Source organism: Eschrichtius robustus, chromosome 13, assembly GCF_028021215.1.
Source record: "Eschrichtius robustus isolate mEscRob2 chromosome 13, mEscRob2.pri, whole genome shotgun sequence".
Lineage (NCBI taxonomy): Eukaryota > Metazoa > Chordata > Mammalia > Artiodactyla > Eschrichtiidae > Eschrichtius > Eschrichtius robustus.
The window spans coordinates 77,241,863-77,267,307 of NC_090836.1; the positions used below are offsets into that span (position 1 = coordinate 77,241,863).

General features: G+C 35.9%; 1 protein-coding gene across 1 annotated transcript; it reads right to left on the reverse strand.

Moving 5' to 3' along the window:
* Window positions 1–4,018: 4,018 nt before the first annotated feature.
* Window positions 4,019–22,513, reverse strand: KERA (keratocan). The gene is made up of 4 exons (XM_068561719.1): window positions 22,269–22,513; window positions 11,538–11,588; window positions 9,323–10,216; window positions 4,019–5,007 (listed from the first exon to the last, which is right to left on the reverse strand). Exons 3-4 carry the CDS (start codon window positions 10,206–10,208, stop codon window positions 4,832–4,834), a joined length of 1,062 nt encoding a protein of 353 aa, XP_068417820.1. The 5' UTR covers window positions 10,209–10,216; window positions 11,538–11,588; window positions 22,269–22,513; the 3' UTR covers window positions 4,019–4,831.
* Window positions 22,514–25,445: the final 2,932 nt, after the last annotated feature.

Sequence of the window (25,445 nt, forward strand, 5' to 3'; positions counted from 1 at the left end):
ACTCAATCTTTTTCCTCTAAAGCACAAGTTCCTAACCACTGTACCATGTAATTACCAATATCTATGGCTTCAAATATACTACTTTTTGAAATGCATTCTATTGTCCTTTTATTACCTTTCTCTTCTTGCCTTCTTTTGGACTCAGTAAATACTCTTTGTCATTCTATTTTTCTGTATATTAGTTTGACAGTTATACATTCTTTACCTATATATTGTAGTTAAATTTATTTAAAAAATTATTCCTTATATATTATATACAATCCTAACTTTAACCGATAAGCTTTATACTCCTCCTTGCCAATGCATGGTTCCTAGAACATTTTAAGTTTTAAGTATCTACATATATTCATCTCTCATCTATCTATCTATCTATCAGTATACACACACACACACATTTGCATTCAACCATTTGGGAGAATTCATCGGATTCTTTGACACCAGTTTTGTCAAAGATGTCATCTGGGAATTTTCTTCCACCATGCCAGTTGTTCTGTCTAGTTATTTTTTTTTTTTTTTTTTAAGGGAAATCAAATAAAAAATTGTGTTATAAAGTTCTTACTACCAAAAGTCCATCTTTATTTTTTTAAACATTATTGTTTACAAATACATTTCTCATTATCATTGGACACTGCCTTTTCTCTTTCTTTTTTTTTGCCTATATGTTCGTGATATTTACACGCAGAGATCATGGATAATGTTGTTTTGTTTTGTTCTGTGTTTTAGTTAGGGCCATCAAGGAGGGATTGAGAATTTATTATGATCCCATAATTTTTAAAATGGCTTGGGGTCATCTCCTATTTTTCTTTTTTTTTTCCCTTAAATTTATTTATTTATTTATTTATTTATTTATTTATGGCTGTGTTGGGTCTTCGTTTCTGTGCGAGGGCTTTCTCCAGTTGCGGCGAGCAGGGGGCGCTCTTCATCGCTGTGCGCGGGCCTCTCACTGTCGCGGCCTCTCTTGTTGCGGAGCACAGGCTCCAGACGTGCAGGCTCAGCAGTTGTGGCTCACGGGCCGAACTGCTCCGCGGCATGTGGGATCTTCCCAGACCAGGGCTCGAACCCGCGTCCCCTGCATCGGCAGGCAGATTCTCAACCACTGCGCCACCAGGGAAGCCCCTCCTATTCTTCTTGATTTTCTTAATAGTCACAATGTATATACATCAAGAAAGAGAACAGCAGGTTATTCATAAATTTTAGGGACATTCTAGTAACTTCGTGCATATATTAAAAAAATTAAAAATAAAGGAACTGATTTTAGAAAGCTCATTCTATTCCTCCTAGCTTCATTTGTCAATGCTTAGAGTTATGTGTGCATTCTCCTAATCCATCCTCTGTCCCTGACTCAGTCTTACCTCATGGGAGCATGAATATTTAAATGCAGAATTCTTCCAAAATTATTGGAAATATCAATAAAATTTAGAAAATTTCACCTACATGTTTATATATCTATTCAGGCCTCTCATAGACCTCATTCAACAACTTACATGACATCTCCTCTTGGATAAATAAAAATAATTTCAAACTAACCACGTCTAAAATCAGACTCATGATCTTCTCTTCTGAATGTGTTCTCCTTAGGAAATGTACTGCCATCTATTCAATTATGCATGCCAGAAAACGTCTCACCTCCTTGCTCTCTTCCCATCTGTCCAATCAGCCATCAGATCCTAATAATTTTACCTCCTGATTTTCTCACAGTGTCCACTTCTCTCTACTTCTACCACCACGATCAGTGAACTTACGCTTTAAGATACCAGTTTTTTCTAATTTGTGTTAAAATCCTAACTGCTCTCCTCACGTCTAGTCTTAGTTTCCTCCAAATTGTTTCACTCACTGAGCCAAGAAGAAACTTTTGTGTATGTGCATAAATATATTGTATATATCTATCTAGTACATATCTCTATCTATTTATATTGTATATATATGCACCCAAGGATAATAAGAAACACTTATTTATCACTTACCATGTGTTATGCACTCTTCAAGGCACTTCACATATTCTGACTCATTTAATTCTCACCATAAGGTAGGTATTATTATTTGTCCTCATTTTATAGATTAGGAGAAACTGAGACACAGAAAATTTAAAGATTCTGCCCAGGACCACAGAACAGTGAAGCTGGCATTTGAACTCAGCAACTTTAGCTTCAGTATTAATATTCTTTACCACTACGTGATATTACCTCAATGAATGTAATCTCTTATGACTTAAAACTCTTCAGTGACTTACAGATTGTTCTTAGGACTATAGACTCTTTAAACGTGGCGTGGAATATTCTTCCCTTTCAGTCTGTGTGGTTAAATACCTCTCATGCTTTATGTGTTTCCTTAACCATTATTTCTTTAGGGAATCCTCCTTTCAAATTCCTTTGCACCATGCAGCTCTCTGTTAATATAACTTATCACAGATGAAATTTTACGTATTTTTCTGATTATGTAGCTAATTTGTGTCTCATCCACTGTAGTATAAATCGTGCACACTGTTATATTCCCTGTGTGTAGTATAGTCTAGTACAGCGGTCCCCAACCTTTCTTGCACCAAGGACCGGTTTCGTGGAAGACAACTTTTCCATGGACCAGGTGGTGAGGGGGGATGGTTCAGGCGGTGATGTGAGCGATGGTGAGCAGAGAATGAAGCTTCGCTCGCTCACCCGCCGCTCACCTCATGCTGTGCGGCCCAGTTCCTAACAGGCCAAGGACCAGTTGGGGACCCCTGGTCTATTATATATATGACACTCAATATATATTTTATGAAATAAATAAAGAAAAAAGACAGGAAGGAAAGAAAGAAAGAAAAAAAGGAAGGCTGAAAATTCTTAGAGTTGAAAAGGTCTAAAAAGAACATTTTACAATTTTGCTTTCAGATCAGGAATCCTTTTCACATCCTTTCTCCCATTTTTTTTAATTGAAGTTTAGTCGATTTACAATATTGTGTTAGTTTCAGGTGTACAGCATAGTGATTCAGTATTTTTGCAGATTATATTCCATTATAGGTTATTACAAGATAATGGGTATAATTCCCTGCGCTATATCCTTTCTCTTGAATCGTCTCTCTGAACACTTTCAGTGGTAGGTAACTGTACCTTAGGAAAAGCTGCTTCCATCGCTGGGTGACTCTGATCAAATATCAGAAAATTCTTCCTTAGCTAGCTATGAAATATGGCTCCTTATAAATTTCACTCATATGTTCTACTTACTTTCGTTTTGGAGCTTCCTGGTATATATGTCATCCCCCTTTTCATAGAGCAAGTTTTCAAATATTTAAGTTATTGTGTTTCTCTTAACATATTCTTTTCCCCCAGCCTAATGATATCTGATTACCTGTATTTTTATGACATAATTTTATATGACATTATTTTCATAATTTCTTTATGTGCTTTGAAGTATTTGAAACTTATTCTTTTTCTTAATGTCTTGCCTTCAGCCAGCATTAAAAAACTGTCCCATATATGTTCACTGTTCTTTCCTCCCACCCCCAAATAAATTTTGGTATGAAAATACATAGGCAGTCCTGCACATTATATTTTCTTCTTGGGAATTCACATAACAAAATAACATATTAGTTTTCTGAGAAGCCTTGGATTAAAGTAACATGTTGGGCTTTCATTAACGTGGTGATTCACAAATGTATATGATCCTTTTTCCAAGGAAATATATTTATAGAATTTTTCAGAATAATGTCTGGAAAAATGTATATAAATAGATGTATTAATCTATATGGAATATTTATTGTTAATAACATATACCTAACAAAATCAGGAATATAAGAAAACTGTACTTTGTTACTTAACAAAATCCTATTTTGTTTTGTTTTTGACTCATGAGAAACAGGTATATTATGTCAAGTGATTAGAATATAAATTTTTTCTTGTGTTCACTGGATAAAAGAGGAAAACGGATAGGAGAAAATATATTTTAATGTATTCATGCTAGAAAAATGGAACTAATTGTTACTATAACACTTTTTATTAAAAATATATTCTTAATAAGACTTGTGAATAAGCCTCCTGAAATAAATATTTTACTTCTGTTTTGTTAGAAAGCATTCGCTCTTTTTATTTAAGGAATCCAATAAGCACTGGCAAATATAAGGACTGAACAATTTGCAATTCAAGTGGATTTCAAGTGTTAAAACACTAAGATTCTGTCAGAAATGTGTTACAATAAATGTAGAACTTTAATTGCTAAAGTACACTGTACTATATCTAAGAACAGCAGGTATAAGAAATAGTAATGAACTAAAAATGACTATTGCTCTGTTATTTGATATTAAATGACTAGAATTTTCTTGTTATAAAGTATTCGATGCATTTCATACCCATTCTTGAGCTAAATACCAAACTTATACTTACAAATGTTACTTAACAATCTGAATTTAATTATTTCTTTATAATTATGATAAAGAAATATCTCATGTTTTCATTTTCTCTAGAAATTCCTACCTCTTGTTAGATGTTGTGTTTATACTGTGAATATAATATCTGCATAAGCAATTTTGAACATTTGCAAACAAATATATCCTTCCTATTGAATCACAATGTATTTGTATTATTTGGTATTAATAAGCTGTGAGAGAGACAAAAAGGAACTATCTTTGAGTTGATAAACTATCTTAACTCTGTGTCTATTTTATTAATTAAAGAAAAGCAGGCTGTGCTACATATCATGGAGAAAAGCAACTCTGAATAGAAAAAAAGTAAGCCATACAAATAAAAATGGTGGCCATAAGCCATTAAACAAGTGATTTTTATCTTAAACCTATGAATGGTAACCAAATTTCAGGTCAGAAATATGAACTCATTAAATCAATTTTAGATTGTTGAAGACATGTTTAAATAATGACAGCCTGAAGGAGCCTGAAGCAGATCATTAAATCCATTGGGACTGGTGGTTTGATTTCATTTCCATCCAGACGGAGGTAGCGAAGATGAGGTCCATAACTGAAGGAATCATGTTCCGCAGGCAATGTGATAGGAGTGGTAGGACATATTACAGAGACATTCACATCTACGGAGACAAAGAAAGCGTGAATAAATGAACTGAAATACAAGAGACTAAGGATGGGAAGACCAAGAGCTATTATAACAGTCCTACGGAGGGTCTAGTGGCCTGGTCTATGAAAGTGGCAGAGAGACAAACCTTTTTTGTGTAAGCTGGAAGTTATGCGTATCTGTTTTACAGAAGTAACACCTGAAAAAATGTGCAATGTACACAGAGTCATCTCAGTCCATATTTTGCTATGCTTAATACAGAGCACTAGAAAGGACATATTGTTAAAAGTTGTGATGGAAACAAAGGTGTATATCACTTGTCTTCTTCCTTTAGCAAGCCAGATAAGGCATGATTTGATTACTGTAGAATGAGAAAGGTAGTATTTGGGCATTAGAGGTGGAAACAGTGGTTCAGAGCTGGTACTGAAAGAATGGGTAGGTGCATGGTGGAATGGAGTAGATGGATGCAAAGGAAGAAAGCCAGTCTATTATTAGAGAAGGTGCTTGAAAGTTACCTTAAAAAAATGCAAACACTCAAACTAGCAGTACATGATGATAAGTTTTTTTTTAAGTGCAATTAATATAACTTTATATATGTGATATTTGCAGAGAACAACCTTGAATCTCCATACTTAAGTGTATTTAATTGGAAAGGAAACATTTGCCAAGAACTGAATTACAAAATTTCAAACCAGGAACTATCCCGTCAGCCTTTTCATATGGTTAAGATGTGAGAAATCGTGCACCTGCCTTGGATCAGAGCCCTTGGCATCAATGTCTATACTGAAGTTTAGGAGCATTCAGGAGAGAAAGCCTCTTAAACCAGCGAAATTCTGACAAGTGTGCATAATAGCTGATCTCAACCATGAATTCATGTACTCCTTTTAAATCCTATTTTGAAATTGTTTTGAGGAAGAGATCTTCCCTTAGAAGATAAGACCCAACTAACTTTGGCAATGACCTTCCTTTTGTGTCCTGTTGGTGCACACTGACTTGTTCTGAAGGATTTTATGCTTACAGCACGGGTGCTTTGCTCTGATCTTATGCCATTTTGTGAATTCAACTTGCTAAAAATAATGACTCTGTATAGCAGATTTGTGTTCATCAAGGTATTTTTTCTTACATATATTATAACCTTATCATGACACAACCTGTATTGGGCAACATTATTATTCTCCCCACCTGGGCATTGCTGAAATAGTGGTTCAGACGGGTAAGGCAATGTGCACCAGGTATTTCAGCAAGTAAGTGGCAGAGCAGAGTCCCAGCCTCGTCCCTTTCCTACTACACAGGGTCCCTTGCCTGCTGGAGAGATTATGTCCTTTCTGATGTATTATCTCCTACCCTTATCACCCTCATGACCCATAACCCATGCATGTGTGAATAAATAGAATGTAAAAACAAGCATTCTAAATTTTATTATATTTTCATAAAGTAATTACAATGTTTCTGAGAGTACCAAGAAGTAACTTGTTCAAATAGATAACATTTTTGTCAAATTTAAAGTCCCCTAAGGTGTTCAGAAGAAATAAATATTTCCATTATTTTGGATAAGAAAAGTTCACTGTCCTATAAATTCTGAGAACTCTTCATATAAGAGGTATGTTTCTTGGCAACCACTTCATTAACAACTAGACTAGATTATGAGGTAAGAAGAACTAAGTACTTTAGCAGTTATTATAATGCATTGTGATATAATGGTGAGCCAAGAACTCTTGCCAGGGCAATTCTTCTTTTCCATTTCTTTTCTTGGAATATAGAAAAGACCATGCTTGATATCTACATTAAGCAGCAAGTAAATCAATTTCTCTTTGTTGACGTTGTTGCTGTGAAAACGATTTTTACCTCTATTGATAGAAATTTGTCTTAAGTCTCATATTCTAGGCATCGAAGAAAAATGTGCTATGATAATAGTGTTGGAGTGGGGGAAAAAACACCTAATATGGGAAACCTTAGGTTCAGGTCCTGGCTATTATACTTATCCTTTGTCCTTGGAAAAATAGCCTCACTTAGTTGAGCCTCAGTTTTTCTTTCTTCAGAAATTCCTAATAACAGCACACCAGGTTCTTTTGATGATTAATTTGGGGTTCTTAAAGTGTGGTCCCTGGACCAACAGCATCAATACTACCTGAGAACTGCCTGATTAGACCCCACCCCATACCTATTAGGTCGCAAACCCAGAGGCTGGAGCCCAGCAGCCTGTGTCTTATAAGCCCTCCAGGTGATTCTGATGCACATTAAGGTATGAGAATGATTGGAAAATAGAAATATATGAGAAAACTTTGAAAAAAAAACCCTCTAAAATAAAAGTGGAGGAAGAAGAGAGTCCTCTTCTTTGTGTAACTTTGTAAAACTATGTAAGTACCTAGCATAGGTGCCCAACCATGTGTTGAATTTTGCTGCCTCACTCCTGAACACTCTCATTCTCAAGTTCCCACTTCAGGGGAATTCCCAATTCACAAATAGGGCTCTATGTGGAATCCCTTTAAATTAACTTCCTACATCAAATGTCTATGGGACTTTTGTTGTCAGGTAAGGAATGCACCTGTAGAAGCACAGAACTTTCATCAGGAAAAAATTACATTTATTTAGGTTGATATTGGCTGCTGTACTATTTGGTTCAGTGCACAGATTCAGCTATTAAATTTTTTTTTTCCTGTTGCATCTTTTGCTTTAACTACAAGATTAAACAATGTGTCTCATCACCATGGAAAAAAATCACTGCTGTGGGAGCAGCCTGCTCATGGATTTTATGCTCAAGTTTGCTGTTAGAAAATATATATATATATATATATATATATATATATATATATATATATATATATATATATATATATATGTATGTATATATATATAGAAAAACTGAAGAATACCCAGTGCAAAATAGTCTATTCTTATAGGTTGGATGTTTATGTAATTATTTGCTTAATGAAAAGTTTAGTGAGTAATAAGCAGGCAGCACAACCTTCTGACAATTATCTGTGTCATTTTCCTGCAAACCATCCAATTGATTCTCATTTTAGGAATGTATTTTATAAGGTTGTTCAGAAGCCTCTTCGAGATTAGCTTCCTAAAGGGCTTGTGCTAGGGTGGAGCATGCGTGGATACTTGCCAGGCTGGTATCACCCCCTGTAGCTGGACCAAGATATTGTCTACTTCTACACCTGAGTCAGCCTGGTCTCAGGTGTAATTGTGAAGACGCTAAGTTTGCCTTTAACGTCTCCAGCCCCTTCTTTCTATAACCACTTCTTCCCTTCATGGCACCTCTGCCTCCAAGACACTTTGCACTCATCTCTCACACGGGGAAGGGGAAGGGTAAGCTGGGACGAAGTGAGAGAGTGGCATGGACATATATACACTACCAAATGTAAAATAGATAGCTAGTGGGAAGCAGCTGCATGGCACAGGGAGATCAGCTCGGTGCTTTGCGACCACCTAGAGGGGTGGGATAAGGAGGGTGGGAGGGAGACGCAAGAGGGAGGGGATATGGGGATATACGTATGCATATAGCTGATTCACTTTGTTATACGGCAGAAACTAACGCAACACTGTAAAGCAATTATACTCCAATAAGGATGTTAAAAAAAAAAAAAAAGCTATTTTCAGGAAAGGAGTGTGTATTCTACCTTGTTGACTGCCATTAGTCGTAAGGAGTTGCCAACTTCCAGGGACATTTGTTTCAATTTCAATTGAGCAAAGCCTTAAAGTACAACATTTCCCATGTATGGTCCCCAGAACATCAATCTCAGCATCCCTAGGAAACTTGCTAGAAATGAAAAGTCTCAGGTCCCACCAGACCTACTCAATCAGAAACTCTGTGATGGGGCCACCCATCTGTGTACTCTAAAGTTTGAGAAACCCACTGATCTAAAGCAGAAATTCTAACTAGGGTGATTGTAGGCATCAGCTGTCCTGTAGGTTTTAGGACAGAGGTCCCTTCCTGATACCTCCTAAATCATATTCCTTCTATTACTATTCATGAGGTTGCTTGTGGCTGGTACACTTTCTTCAATGAGTCTGCCCACTGAGGCAGAAATATCATCAGAATCTGCTCAGAGTAAAAGAAGATAGAGACATTTAGTTTCTCCAACAGGTAATAGCCCTCTGTAGATTACTAAAATCCACTTTTCAATTTGCAGTTTGAACATTTGAACTTCTTGGTTCATTGACACTGTCTGTGAATAGACAAAACTTGAAAATACACTACAAAAAATCCAAGGGCACGAGAGCTGGAGAGAAAACGAACATTATTGATATTCTTAAAGAAGATATAGGATAAATTTAATAACCATGAATATCTTAGTCAAAGACACACCCTGATGGTTACTTACTTTTAATTTTGTTATGATCGAGGTGAAGGTGCTGCAGATGAGCACTGATTTTGGGGACCTTTGTGAGTTGATTGTGAGACAGTTGAAGATCTAGAATTGATGACACATTAAAACCACTAGAAGGGAGGCCAGCATCTGATAATTTGTTGTGGTTGAGTCTCAGGAAGGCCACTTTAGGAATCACATTAAAATAATTTTCTGGTATTCCTTCAATGGAATTGTTGTCTAAAAAGAGCTGCATAGTATTGGCTGGTAATCTTGGTGGCATATTCCTCAGGGAGTTCTTAGCCATATTTAGCTGCATGAGGTTCTTGAGTCCTTTAAAGGTGTCTCTTTGAAAGGCATTGTCTAATAGTTTATTGTGCTGCAGGTCAAGAAGGGTCAGGTTCTCCAGATTGCTAAAGGTCCCTTGAGGAATTCTGGACACCTTGTTTCTAGCTAATTGTAATTGTTCTAAACTTCTTGGCAATGGAGAAGGTACCTCCTCTAGCTCATTATCTTCCAGAAATAAGAAAAGCAGCTTCTTCAGTTGGCTCAGGGCTCCTTTTTCAATTCCATAGTTGGTTATTTTGTTCTTGTTTAGATTTATCCATCTCAGCTGGGTGGCATTCTCGAATGGCTTCTCAGGAATGGTTTCTATCAGGTTGTTTTCAAGATAAAGATACCAGATCCTTGATGGTACAGCAGGGATTTCTTTGAGACCCCGGTTTTCACAGTACAAAGCGGTAGGGAAACTGGGGGGACAGAAACATTCCCTGGGACAATGGAAGTCATGCACCATCCAGTCTTCTGGATCACTTGCCTCATAAACCTGTCTCACACTTCGAGTCCATACAGTATCTGTTATGAATAACACCCAGATGATGAAACAGATTGTGGTTGCCATTTTAGTACCTAGAGTAAGGGATGCAATTGTTAGATGTTTAAAGATCTTGACCTTTAGATAACTGCATGCACCAAAATGATCGATAAACATTGCTTCTTCAAGGGGGGGCGGGGAGGTAAAGACATGTCAGCATTTTATACATATTTATCAACGAATACCCATCTATTTAGTGGGCACTATCTGCAAAGCATTTTTGCAAACACTGAAACTGACTCACCAACTTGTAACTTTCTGGTTTTAACCCAATCACAATGAAAACCAAGACAGAAAAAGCAAATTTTAGGAACTCTTAAGTGCTTTTCCATTTCAAGCTATTTAATGCAAGGAAGTTAACTGAAATCCAGAGTTGAACACACGAGTACAAAAAAAGTGACCTTTTAATAACTCAGATTTAGAGTCTATGTTGTTCCTAAGAAGTTGGCATATGCTTTCACTTTTACTCCTAAATGAGCAGAACATCTGGATGAGATTTCCCAGGCTCTTTGGCCCTTCAACCAAAGAAATAGAGAGATCAAAGAACATTTTAGCAATTTTTTGTGAAGGAAAATTTTAGGATTTGAAGAAAAATTTGTGATTAATCTCTTGCTCTGTTGCTCAACTTCTCAGGTAAGTTTTATTTGGGGGGTTTAGGGAAAGACTTCTAATATTTTAAGTAGAGGATCAAGTTGTTTAGCCAAGAAATTTGGATTATGAAACTCTCTCTCTATAGATAGAGCTATAGATGTTGATACAGATATATATCACACTTACATAAGTAAGCGCTGTTACTATGGTTGATAAGAAACAAAACAAAACAAAGAACATACTCAGGATACAGGTGGACCTCCATATTTTCAGTATGGATGCTAACAGAGCAAAGGTTAACACTGATATGTGATACATTTAAAAGACATAAATCCTCCCCGTTGAGTTTCAACAAGGTTATGAGAACAAAGAACTATCCTAACGGGAAAATAATATATATCTATATAACAATAATGTTCTTATCAATGTACATTTAGTGCAAACAAACACTTGGTAATAAAGACTAAATAAATTTCACTGATTCCTTAGGAAGAGATAAAATCAGCATCATTTAGAAATGCTGATCTTTCGATTTTGCCACTAAATCGAGGGAAATGACAAGCGCAGGGCAGCTTCCGCAAGCTGTCAAATTTCTTGCGATTGCAGACACTGCTCTGGTCATCTTCCAACAGAGACACATTAAAACATTATTTTTTTGTCAGAAAAGGGATTTGCTTTAGTTGTTGAAGCTGTAACCCTGCCTCTGATGAATCATAACTTTGAATTCTTAACTTTAAGAGTTTTGAAAAGCGTAAAATAGTTTACCTTGCTGTCCAGGAATGTATCGCTGAGTCCTGTGTCTGGATCTGAAGTTTGCTAAAATCAGTTAAGAAAAAAAAAAAAACTTTGACTAGAAGAATTTGTTTTTATTTTACGTTGTCTAGCCTCCTACGAGAAAAAATAAAACCTCCTCTGACCAGTCACCATGAACACCTTTGATCTATTGTTTCCACTTTGACAGAGCTTCAGAACACCGCTTACCTCAGTTTTCTTGGATCTTCCTCGTCCCTTTCTATTGGTCACTGCTCATTCATAGTAATGGACTGACCCAGGCTCCACTGTCGTGTTTTTGTGAATCCTCCCTAATATATATGCATCCATGGCTCCAGCTTTAACCCCTCCAACAACCACAGCACCTCAGTACCTAGGTAGCCCAGCACAGGAAATTCTGACTTTAATCTCAAGAACCTATAACAAAATTCAGTGCAACTTTCACTCTGAGTTCACAGTCCCAAAGATATTGTAATGCACTGATCTGGAGACCTGATCTAACAGCAAGAAACTAAAAGCAGTTTTGATTTCAACTACAACAAAAAGATTTTAAAGCATTTTTCTCTAGATGATCTTTTTTAAAAATTGGATACAAAGACATAAAGACCAATGTTTTCTGTTCATATGGAAATATTTTATTCATTTTTTTGTATAAAACAGATGCTGGGATTCTATTTAGATATATTGTTTTTGGTCAAGGGGAAAAAGATAAAAAATGTATTTGAAAAATTTAAAAGTGAAATCAGGAAAGCTCTACCTGATGTTGGCACTAAATATGGTGTATAGAAATAACTTTTATAGAAATAATTTTTGTCTCTCTATTTCATATTGGGAGCTTTATTCCAAATAATTATTAAAATGAGATTTTTCTTTCCTGCATTATAACAGATGTTTTGCATTTAGGCCATTATAGGACATTCTGCTGCCCTGTTTTGTTTTTCTTTAACATACAAGTTTAGGGTAATATGTCTTCCAGTTCTTGTATTTGAGGAAAAAAAATGGTATGCCTCTTAAGGAAAGACAAAAAGTTTTGAAAATCTCATTTTCAGATATTACCCTGCTGATTGATTGTAATCATTTTGTTTTTCAAAATCTATCTTATTCTGGGAAAAGGGAGTTGTATTGATATGACTCATTCAACACTGCCTACATAAATATTATCAAAGATAGAACACAGTGAAGAGGGGAGAGCACTGGACTCAAAAAACTTTTTCTGAACCACCTACTTCCTTTCTCCTAAACACAGTTTTGTCATCTACAACATACTGCTGGACTACCTCGCAAGGTTGGCCCTAATTTGTTGTAAATGATTAGGAAATGTTAGCCTTTCTGTAGCATTAGCCCTACACTCTCAACTGAAAAATACCTTTAATTTTCAGGGCCTTGATAGCTTAAGATCAAATTCAGACATGATCTCTTAGTAGCCCAACAGGTACACTCCTATCATATTTTAAGAAACAAATCAAGTGTTAATTTGCTTTTGTCACAACAATGATCTCCTCTCTCTACTCCATTTTTCCTTTTCTCTTTCTTCTTTTTCTAAACCCTCAGTATAAAACAACAGATGATCTCTGAATCTGCATGACCCCCTTTAGCTACTCTCTTATTTCTTAATTTTCTTTTTTAGCCAAACTTATTTTAGTCATTTCTTAATTCTATTACACAAATTTTGCTACGTGTCCAGTGTAGGAAAATTAGTTGTACATTGGCTGCCTCCAATTTCTGTTTCTTATTCACCATTCCACCCATGATTCACCCATCAAAATAAGGTTTCTAATCCCTCCGCTTCCCTCACATTGCTCTAACAACAACAACAACAAAAAAGCAATAACCTTCATATTTACTAATCTATTGAAGTCTTTTAGTGTTTCACCTACTTGACTTGTGACTTTTGGCAATGCAGACCCACCCCTTTAATAAAATGTTTCTTGGACTACATTCTCTCCTAGTTTTTCCTCCCCTTTCCTTGTGACTTCTCTCTATCTATGTCCTGAAGCTCTCTGTTTCCTCTAACAGTTTTTTAAAAAGCTTTTCTAGCATTTAAGTCTCTTTGAGATTCTAAGATCTCAAAGATTTTTAAACGATTCCAAGGTTTTAACCATTCCCTTTATTATGATGACTCCTGATGCTCTTTCTTCAATCTAGCCTCCAGAAGAAAACCTGCACTCCAATGTGTGTATCCACTTGCTTTCTAGACATCTCCTGCTGCAGGTCTCACAGCCATATATCTAAAATGAAATTCACTATCTCCCTTTAACTGCTCTTGTCACTTTATACTTTTGAGTGACACTATCATCTTATTCAGTCTCCTAAACCAGAAATCTGGAAATCATTCTCAACTCTTCCTTCTCATTTTGTGAGCATATGATAGCAATCACATTTTAAGGACCCTGGGAGACATGATATAAATAAAAATGATCATCTACAATGTTTGCCAGGTTTGGTATCATTGTTTCCAGACTAAAATATAGGATGTCTTCCACTGTTAGTATAATCTCTGTTTGTCTATGTCTTAATTTTTCCCATAACAATTCAATCTACCCTTCTTTGATTACTGATTCCTGAAGGATGGGGATTTAACTCTTCATTAGGACTGTTTAAGAGGAAGTTCAATAAATTAAATTAAGACAATGGTGCGAACCTCTGAGTCATGCTAGTTGTTATAAGAATTAATGGAAGACTCTGCCCAGTCTTATCTGACTCTGCTAAGAGGGAAAAATGAAGCCTAATGTGTAACGATGTGGCTTTGAAATTGTCCTTCTAATGACAGACTAATATTTTAGAAGTCCCTGGGGCTTTGGACATGGTAGGTATCCAATAACTATTTACCAAATGAGCAAATGAACAAATAAACACATAAGGCACATGTATCATTTTGATAATTATGATTTTTTTGATCAGCATAACTACTATGTGAATAGGAATATAGTGAAGAACCTTCAAAATATGGTAAAATAAATGTGTTAGAGTTTTCCTGTTGCATCTTACTAGCTGTTTGTGCGGGCACAGGTTATTTAACCATCATAAGCCTAAGTCTACCCATAATTCACCTGTTCTGACTACTATGAAGGGTTGTTTGAAAATCAAAGAAGATAATGAAGGTGAACATGTCAGAAGGCCCAGAAATTTCTTTCAGCAGAGAATGTGATAGTTGGTATCTTGGCCTCCCTGAGAGAAGTCCTAGAAACTTGAGATGGAGTTAAAGTCTTGTTGGCTTAACCTCTTTTCCTTCTGTTAGCACGTTTTGATGTTTCCTATTTGCTTATCTTGCTTCTACTTCTTAGTAAAAGGGAGGATGCTTTGCTAAACTGTCTTAGACTGGGGAATTTGTCTTGTTGCATTCCTAAAGATCGTTGACATTTAAAAAAAGAAGGCGATGCATAAAGGTATAAAAGACACGAAACTCTAGTAGGATTTCAAATTTGTTGGCATATGTATCTGATGATTCTATGTTAGCAATAGTTGGGCTGTTAGGTGCTCCCAGGACATATGTTTATGTCCAACTGACTATACGTTTACTAAGAGAAATAATTTTCTCTTCATAGATCAATTTTAGCCTGTTTAACTAAATTCTGTCAAAATATTTAAAAATATAAAAGGAATCCACTAAAATATATAGCTGACACACATGCATATACATGTGCATTTAAATTTTTTCAAAATAATACATTTAAAATATAGCAATGCCACATCTAAAAGGTCAAAATTACTACAAAACTGATAATGAACCAAGCTATCCCCCACCCCACACTTCGGTGTAAGTCCCACTCCCAAGAGGCCATTGTTTTCAACTCTGTTATGGATTTCTTTTAATATTTACTTCAATGTCCTTGCTTGTACTTTTTGTTTAACTTATCAATTTTAAACATCAACTATTTTCTTTTATTTTTTTATTTTTATTTTCTTATTGGAGTATAATTGCTTTACAATGTTGTGCTAGTTTCCGCTGTACAATGAAGTGCATCAGTTATATGTATACATATATCTCCTCCCTCTTGGACCTCCCTTCCACCTCCCCCATTAGATAAAGATTTAGCACATTTGTTCATTCCCACTCTTACCCCACCTGCAACCATTATTCCTTTCAATAACTCCTAATGTATGTATACCACAAACTTTGATTAAATATTTACTGCATGTTATTACATAATATAAATATTGTTTACTGCTGAAGAAAACAGTGCAAAATTATTTTAATTCCTTCATTGTATTGCACTTATTTGCCATATATATATATATACACACATACATATATATGTGAAGTTCTCTATACATATATATCTATGTCACTAATATTTTCCAAAACAGAATAATTCCTCAAACAGAATTATAAAACCATTTTGGAAATATTTTGCACCCAGGGGGTAGGGTAACATAGTGTGCTGGTTAAAAGTCAGATCTGCTTGGGCTTGAATAAATCTCTCTTATTTACTAGCTGTGAAAAATTGAACAATTATTTATCCTTGCCTTAGTCTTCTCATCTGTAAATTAAGGATAATAATAATATAAATAATCATAGTAATAATACCCCCTCATAGGATTGTTATGAAAATTAAATGGGTTAGTATTTTTAAAGCACCTAGAACATGGTAAAAGTGTTCATAAAAAAAACAAACAAACAGAAATATTAAGTTCACTTTTTTCTCCTGGGAGATATTTCTTCTGGAATTCCATATCCTCCTACTTCAATCTAGTTTGCTTGCTGTTGTAAACCAACCTAAGCAAATTTGGTAAATGACAATTTTTAAGTTCTTTATGGTACACTTCAGTTGACTCATAATTAATGAGGGCTATAGGAATCTTCCCCTACAACCTACAAAGAGGTGTTAAGTTTGATGAAAATAAGTTCAACTGTATGTTACATAACAGGCCTTTATTTTGCACCAAATATTTAAAAAATTCATGAAGTGAGTCTCCATTATAAGATTTCTTCAAATGTTAACTAAGCTTACCTAAGGTGTCAAAACTAATGCAAATTCAATATCTTATAATAACCTATAATGGAAAAGAATAGATATATGTATGTATAACTGAATCACTTCGCTGTACCTCTGAAACTAACACAACATAGTAAATCAACGATATGTCAAAGAAAAAAAACCAAACAACAAAAATCAGCTGTCTCTGACAAAGTACTGTCTTTTAAAGTACATTTATGAATAATAGAATCCTTGGTCTCTGGTCCGGTGAGATTGTTGTGGTCCTAGACTTCCTTCACCCATCTCCTGGGTTAGATCCCTTGTTACTTTCTGAATCTTGTGTTCTGTTCTTTCTTGGTTAACTCCACAGCATTGGGGGAACACAGCTTCTGATCACTTCCTGTGCACATGAGTTACTTCTCTTTTTTTGTGTGTGTGTGAAGTCACGTTTATAAAAATGTGTTTACTCAGCCCATACGCTTAACTGATATTTCGACTAGATACAATTCTAATTTGAAATAATGGTCCTTCCAAATTTTGAAGATACTCAAGAAAGTGATTGTCTTGTTGCTTCTTGAGTTGAAATAGAAAAGGTTAATAAAATTATAATTTTCAGTTTTTAGAATGTGACCTTTTTTGCTCTCATTAAACTTTTGAGATTTTCCTTTCATCTTCAGTTTCTGAACTATTACAACAATATGACTTGAGAGGGTGTATTTCACTCACTCACTGAGTACCCAGGGAGTCCTTTTAATCTGGAAATTCACGTCCATATGGTCCATCCATTTTTTTCTATTTTCTCTTTTTGAAAGTCTTAGATGGTGCACCTCCTTGTTACACTAAATCTTTGATCTCTTCTTTTCTATTTCCATTATCAAAAGATTTTTATGCTTTCCAACAGATTTCCTTAATTTTGTCTTCTTTAAAATTTCTATATCATACTTCATGTATTTACTTTGGAAACATTCTCTGGTTGTTCCCTTCCTAAAGCATTCTTTTCTTTTATGTAATTACTACCTTCTCTTTTAATCTCTTCAAAACAAGACTAAAAACTACAAGGTTTCGATAGTATTGTGAGTTTTTTTCTGCTCCCTGCAAGAATTTTATTTCCCTTGATATCTTTTCTTTTTCTTGGCTTGATTTGACCTATAGAGGTATTTCACATTGGAAACATTCCTCACATAGCTGATGGTGCTTTGCTGAATTTTGATACTTAAGAAGAAGCGCTAGTAATCTTATTAGAAGATCTATGAGAATCAATAGCACTTGTCAGCTAAGGATCAGGTATTCTGTCTCTCTTTTTTATATATATTACACACATACACACACATATTGGGAATAAATGGAAAAAGTCAACACTTATTCTTCTTAGTGTACTTTTTATAACTTCGATTTTTTAATTAAAACTGCTAACATGAATTTTTTTGGTTGTGACTAAGTAGCAAATAACCTTCCATGCATAGTTTAGCCTTTGTATATGAAGCGTCCTGAGGCTATGCTGTCCAAAATGTATCTGAAACTAGTAGCACACCCTGTCACTTATAAGCTATTTATGTTTTGATTCAACTTTGATATTTATGACTCTCTCTGGTGCCGGTTCCTCCAAGACTCTACAAGAAGACTTTCAATACCTAATCAAAAAATAAAAATAAAAATATCTCTGTGATTCTTGGGTGAGCTGTGTTACCAACTACCCAGAACCAATATTCTCTAGGATTGTTCTCCTCCAGCTTCTCAAGCTCTCTCCATTTCTACAATGTTCCACCTTAGCACTACTGGCTTTCAGAGGATACTAAGATAACAGGAAGTGAGCAACTTGAAAGCCAATTAGTTTAAAGCTCACCTCCAAAGCACTTCAGAAGAGGTCTCTTACAAGAAGGCATTTCATCAGAATAGTGAGAATTAGACTCATAATGTCTCCAGTATGTTGAAGAGATCCATTGAGTCAAATAAGTATTCTTGTTCTCCTTGGCTTCTTATCAAACTGCCTTCCAGGGCATCCCAATCCATCCTATACTGTTGCAGCATTTCACTCTCAGTTTGTTCCGATATATCGTATAATTTTGATTATAATTTATATAATTATAATTGTATTCATACTCTTCTTAGTCAGCTGGTCATAGAGAAAGCCCCCACGAGCCCCCGTGTACTTGATGAATCAGCACTGCCGAGCAATTGAGATTAGGCCAGATAGATCAGGTAATACTAGGTTTATGAATAGTTAACGTCAAATTGTTGTTTAGCTTCCCCTTGGGTCCAGTTTCTTAAAAGGATAGTAGTTATTTGCTAAATATAAGCATACCCTTGCTTTGGAAAGCTAGGGTTTTAATTCTCTTACTAAGGCTTACCACACACTACATAGAGCAACCTGACCTACTCTGAACCCTTTAAACATCATTTAATCTGATGAGTGATAAGTAGCAGGATCACTGTGACCTCAGCTGTCTGGAGAGCCTTCTCTGTCCATGGGACAAACTCAAATCTTACAGCTTCTCAGCACCAGACTCACATGCAGTAATATGTGGCCTCCAAAATTCAAAGAGACTATTCATGTTCCTAGTGGTCATAGAGACATGGTTCAGCAAACTGTCTTCACTTTAGAGAGCTAGCCCAACTTTCCTTAGACCTCTTAACCTTTAAAATAAATCAGTAACTTGACAGCCCTATAGTCTTCCATTGTATTTGGCTCCAACGTGCTGGCATTCAAGTGTCTAATTAATGTATCTAGCTAATAAAGTTTACCCTCTAGGTTGTATCACATGATGTTCTGTGAGATGGTATTTCTGCAGACTATAATGTGGTGCAAAGCCAAGGAGTTAACACAATCCAGAAACAGTATGGCAAAATTATATTAGTGTTCCTGCCTGGTGAAATAAAACAGACTGCTTCTAGTAATTTTGTTTATTGGAATAGAGGAGAAAGACATTATTCAGATCAGGTGCTTTATACAAAGTACTAAGAGCTATAATGATTTGGACCCCATATGGAACAGCAGTTGCAACAGAAGTTGCCATCTAATTAAACTTTGGAAAATCCATTTTTATCTTCTCAAACTATCCTTCCACTACTAAACACAAATGAGAATCCGCTGAGGATCATTAGCACTGCACTTTTAAGTCACTAAAGATGGCACTAATATTTCTGATTTTTATTGAAGCATTATTGCTATTAATTTAATATTTTTGTAGGAGTAGAAAGCTCTGCAATTTTCAACTTCGTATTTCCAATCAAAATGTTCCTTTTTCATGGGTTACAGAGCTGATGTAAGAATCCATCATATTTTGAAGTCATGTATTCCAGCTGTACAAGAACTTGGGTAATAAATATGGGAAGGATAAAGGTAGCGTCTCCACTGGTCATTTTAACATCAAAATACCCTCACTAGTGGACTGCAGAAGTGTCCTGTGTCCCCGGGAATTAGTTGTGTTTCAAAACCATGTTTTCTTTCACAGGGCACAGTTAATTTGGTAACGAACTCTTGTTCTTTTAGGCAAAGACTAGGTAAAAAAAAAAAAAAAAAAAATAGTAGCACACACTTGAGATATCATTGCAAAGTACTTATTTAAGACAAGATGTCCTCTCTTTCATTCTGGTGGCTCGAGGTCCATGATTTACCTAAGTTTTAAAAATTCAGTGAAGGGCAGAAATTCCATATCTTATGTCATAATGACACACCCAAGGCTCTGATGAGCAGTTCTGGAGGGTTATTAATTTCACAAATCAAATAGCTCTACAGAGGACTTCACACCTCTTTCATTCCCAGAAATCTAATTCTCAACTGGCTGTTAAGTTCTTTTTGGATCAGACTATTCTGACTTTGTACTGATACTAATATCTATTAATGGAAAATATATCTGTTTTACTCATTGGTAGTTAAATGACACTACATTATCTCTTCCACTCCAGATTTGCCCTTCCTCACTGAAATCAGGGAATCAATTTTCATTACTATGCCTTCCACCAACAATTCATGGACATCACTAAAGTCTTTTTAAAGATACTGGAATTCCCATCTCCAATATATGTCTCAATTGGTGAAGATGGTTGGGTGGCTTATACATGATAAAAACCCATTTTATCATATAGTATAAGAATTCCATTTTGTGAAAATTTTTATTTTGTGCTTCTATACTATGCCGAGGAATCAACTTCATTTAATGTATGCTTCCATTGAGTTCCATTTTGCGGTATTTCAGCAAACTAACAGACTCCCAGCTCCTTAAACTATGTCAATGGATCCACAGTCTCTGAAAGTACATTCATATAACTAATTCAGCTTGATCTAATGTTATCATTCTCTCTCCTTGGTTGAGTACCCTCAGACTCCATCCATCTTTTCTAATATTTAGCCAATATAAGTTAGGCAATTCCTGTAGTTCATTTATAACAGTATTTCCATCTCTAGATTTTACTTTCTCATTGATACCCTGTTGCTCCTTCTTATTATAGGTGGGAATCATTGAAGGTTAAGGGGAATGGGCCATGAAAAGAATAAATTCCCTCCTAAAGTTAATGCCTTGAGTTGAGGAACTAGTTGTATCTCCAAAAAGGAAGGAATTTCTTTACAAATCAAGGAGTGTGGGGCTCTTTCAGCAAACAAAGGAGGTTCGGTGGGGCTGGGAATCGTGACCACTCCTTCTCATCTGTATCTTATTGTCTAATCCCTATGCCAATTCTTGGGTGGCCCTCTGTTTCCAGATCAGTGGCTAACTTTGTTGGACTTATGAACAAATTGGACTTACTAATGTGCTCTTGGAAGGGAACTCGTTTGTACGTAGGGGACTTACTGTATGGTTTTTCAAAGCCTTACCCTCAGGAAATGTGTCATTTCTGGTAACTATACAGGGGCCATGTCCCATTTTGTGGGTCACTGTCATCCAGACTCTTACCTCTGAATAATTTCAGGGTTCTGACTGCCTTTTACCTAAGCTATGCAGATAACCAATGTGAATTCCCCCATATTTCCCAACAATCTGATGTCAATAATGGATTTCTAGTATTGATATCTTTTTCTACTAGACTCCTTGGCTATAAATACCAGAGAATAATTCCGGGTGTTTCAACAAAAAGAGGGTTTCTTTGAAAGTGACAGGTGGACTCACATAAATGAGAAGAGGCTGGAAGAGTGAACTTGGAAAACAGGCAGAAGATAAGGAAGCTTTTAAAAACTAGATAGAAATCATCTGGCCAGGAAGCACTGCCATTACTGCTGATTATCACTGGAACCAGAGGGTCTTACCAACAGCCTTCACTGGGGGCCACCGCAGATGAATTCTAAGCCAAGAACACGCCTCTCCTTGGCTAAGCCTGACATAAGCTCCATCCTGGCTTTATGAGGCTGGGAAGAAAAGAGATACTGAGGGGCTACTGAGCCCCACTAAGATTACAGTCAAGGGCAGTTTTCTACATATAAGAAAAAGGTCTGGAGCTGGGACAGATGAAAAAGTGACAGACCTTTACTCAGGAATATGTAATTGCCTGATTAAAAGCATGAACTGGACACTTTTCAGCACAGAAGCCTTCATGATTGTCCCTTGCTTACTCCAGGACTCTGTCTTGATGGGTTCCCCCACCCTGCATCCACAAGCCCTCTGCTGTAGCCTTACCCAGATTTTTGCAGTTTTCTGAATTTACTGTTACACCTTCACTCCAAGCCTTGCTCATGATGCTTGCTCAACAAAAATCCCCTTACCACCCATCCGTCTGTAGAACACAACACTCAAACACAGCATCACTTCCTCATCGAGGGCATTCAATACTACTCTCCTTTAGAAATAAGTACATGCTCCTGTTAGAACCTACTTACCCAACGTAGACTCAATTCCAGCTAACAATTTGTGATTGTTTCTCTGTCTTCTAGGCTACAAGTTTCTTGATGACAGGCAATTCTTTTTTGTTTGTTTGTTTTTTGGGCCTTGGAACCCGATTGAAATTCCCGACAGATATTTATTGCAAAAACATTTCTCTTTATATAACAATTTAATCAGGCTGAGGTGTGATAAGCAGGAAGGCAGCCATTAAGCAAGGCTGTCAATGCGGCAGAATAGTCTCCTCCTGCTGATGGGTGTGGCGTAGTCATGGCCGTTCATTAGAAATTAAAGCGGAACTGAAATGCATTTACTGCCTGGTGGCGTGCAGCGCTGTTGTTACAGCTTAACCCAGCGTCTCCCGTATGCTGTGAGGCCGGCATATGTCAAGCAGCCTCCAGCTGTAATTCCGAGAAGGATTACTTTCATATGCTTTCCCCATGGCCCTGGACAGTTGAGCTCAGATACACTTGATTTTCCTGGAGCCACAGGTTGGAGGCAGCAGGAAGAAGGAGTGGAGAGGTGACAGGGAGAAGGGCAGGCAATTCTTTTTCTGCCTTTTTCCCCCTATTGACTAACAGCATTGTGCTGGTATATCATAGGGGCTCAACGGATGCTTTTATGATGAGGAAGATAAATTAAATTTGGTCAATAGTTCCAAATTTAGTCCACTTTTAGCACTTTTAGTCCAATTTTAACTCCCTAACAAAATAATTTTAAGCTACCTGTCCCCTTGAATTTTAAGCATTTAATTCTTAACTCTTCCCTCCATTGTGAGACTTGGTTATAAAATATTTAATATTATTAATAATTAGCATATTTATCATTTATCTCAATAGGAATTTTCAGTTCTACTGATTGTAACTACTCTCTGGGATTGAATATTCCAATTAATTTCTTCCCTATGGATAGGTTTTTCCTTTTTTTCCTTTCTTTTTACTAAATACTTTAGGCATTTAGTAAAACTTTTAGGGCAAAAATCACCTATGAATATGGACTTTTTGTATTTTCCTCAAATTTTAAAATATGTTAGAGAAAAATAGGTTTAAATAAAAACATTGCTGTAGTAGTTTCCTCACTGGAAGGTAAATTATTTTTTTAAAGGATAGCTAAAGATAGTATGTAATTAAACGCTAAACACTGACTTCAACTATACACAAGAATTCAGTGAGAACTGGATTATAATGGTTAAGAAAGTCTCCAGAGTCAGGAACCTAGCTAGCTGTGACTTTGGGTCACTCACTCAGCCCTTTCCATTAGTAAAATAGAGGCAATGATGGCATTACCTCCTTGGCTGTTTTGAAAATTAGGTATAAATCAATATATAAAACAGAACATTGGCAATCATCAAAGTTTAGCTGTTAACGTCACTGCTATTTTAAGGAATAAGAGCGTCAGAACGCTAAAGGGAAAGGTCTAACTGGAATTGTAGTGAAAAGCTGGTTCAAGAAATGTCTCTCGGGGCACTTCCCTGGTGGTCCAGTGGGTAAGACTCCACGCTCCCAATGCAGGGGGCCCAGGTTCGATCCCTGGTCGGGGAGCTAGATCCGGCGTGCATGCTGCAACTAAGAGTTCGCATGCCGCAACTAAGAGCTTGCATGCCGCAACTAAAGATCCTGCAGGTGGCAACTAAGACCTGGCGCAGCCAAATAAATAAGTGTAAAAAAAGAAAAAGAAGTGTCTTTTTTTAAAGAAAGAAATGTGCCTCAAACACATCTTAATGAATCAGGAAACTGGCATTCTGTTTGTTTATTTAGCCAGACTTCAAGTGTGGCTTTAATTGTCCATATAGGCCTCTCTTGTGTTTTGTTAATATTTTGCAGTTTTTACCATTTGCTTTTCTTGTGCCCGTCCTTATGAACAATACTTTTAATCTAATATACACCTTTTGGTTTGTATTTGTTCCTTTAAAATATGTACCTTTATATTAACATATTTTTAATTTATATAAATGTTATTGCTTATATCTCACTGTTTCTTACTTTTTTAAACCAGCGAGTTCTTTTTATGATTCAACCTTACAATGTGTACATCTTGTCCACGACCTGTAACTGAAAGCCTGACTTTTTCTTTAGCAGATCTTTTCAAAACAGCTAGGATGTTGTATAACAATGTTCTTTTCGTGTTCTTGTTGGAATAATTATTCATGTTCCTGGCTAGAAACCACAGCCATATTTCATATTCATAATTTTGGATAAGATGCCTTCTTTTTTTACTAAAAGGATGACATTCCTAATTGAGGCATAAAAAAAAATTAAGAAACTCTAAAGAAAAAAATGTTTGGTGCTATTGTTTGACTACCGTAGCTAAAGTACTGAAGAAGTGTAATACAAACCTACTTTTCTTGAATAAAACCAAATAAAATGTCTTTGTTATTCTATGCTTCGTGCCAGTGTACAGTAATGGAAATTCCAGAAACCACTGTGAATTTCATTTATCGAATCTGAAGAAATAAACTGCACTGGTGGTAATACAGCCAACCTTTCTTCACTCTCTATCTGCTAAGTTAGGGAAGCAGAAATAAAGTGATTGCAGTTGTGCTGTGAAAGCCCCAAACAAATGCCTTTTGTTCTTTGTCCAATTTTTTTTAAAGATACCTTCTAGTAGTCTGAAGGAAAATTTATTAACTCATTAACTATTTTTGCATTAAAAAATCTCATCACTAATTTTGTACCTCTCAGGACCATACTATTTTTTACAATTTTGTATCCAGTGTAATTTCATTTTTTTCCTGGTGAAAATACAAACAAAGTAGCATTTGAATGAACAAAAGAGAAAACAGGAAAAAGAAGCTGTGTGATTCAAGGTCAATAACAAAAAGAATTTTCATTTATTTAAATTTTATTACCAATTACCTATCAGTGTTCAGTGCTTCAGAAAGTTCAAGGAGGATAAAGATTTTGAAATGGTCATTGTCTTTGGTCACTTACTTTGCTTGTAATTAATTTAGAATTTGATGGCAGTAACTGATGGCCATAACATGAGCTGTTTTTTGTGTGTAAAGAAAAACAATGTGAAAGATATAAATAGAAAGTTAAAATTGGGGAAAGTTTTTGATTATGTGGCTACTGGATCAAGTTTTTAAGCCAAGAAATGTCACAATATTTCAGATTTAGATCATATCAAATCAAATTTACAATCATTTACCTTGCTAAATGCTATAAAAGTTGCAAACA

What these genes read in the sequence shown, in the direction of transcription:
- KERA (XM_068561719.1), bottom strand. Translation starts at nt 10,208, where the DNA reads ATGGCAACCACAATCTGTTTCATCATCTGGGTGTTATTCATAACAGAT. An exon ending in CGATCATAACAAAATTAAAA is followed by an intron (nt 5,008 to 9,322) that starts GTAAGTAACCAT and finishes TTGTCTCCGTAG; the next exon opens with ATGTGAATGTCTCTGTAATA.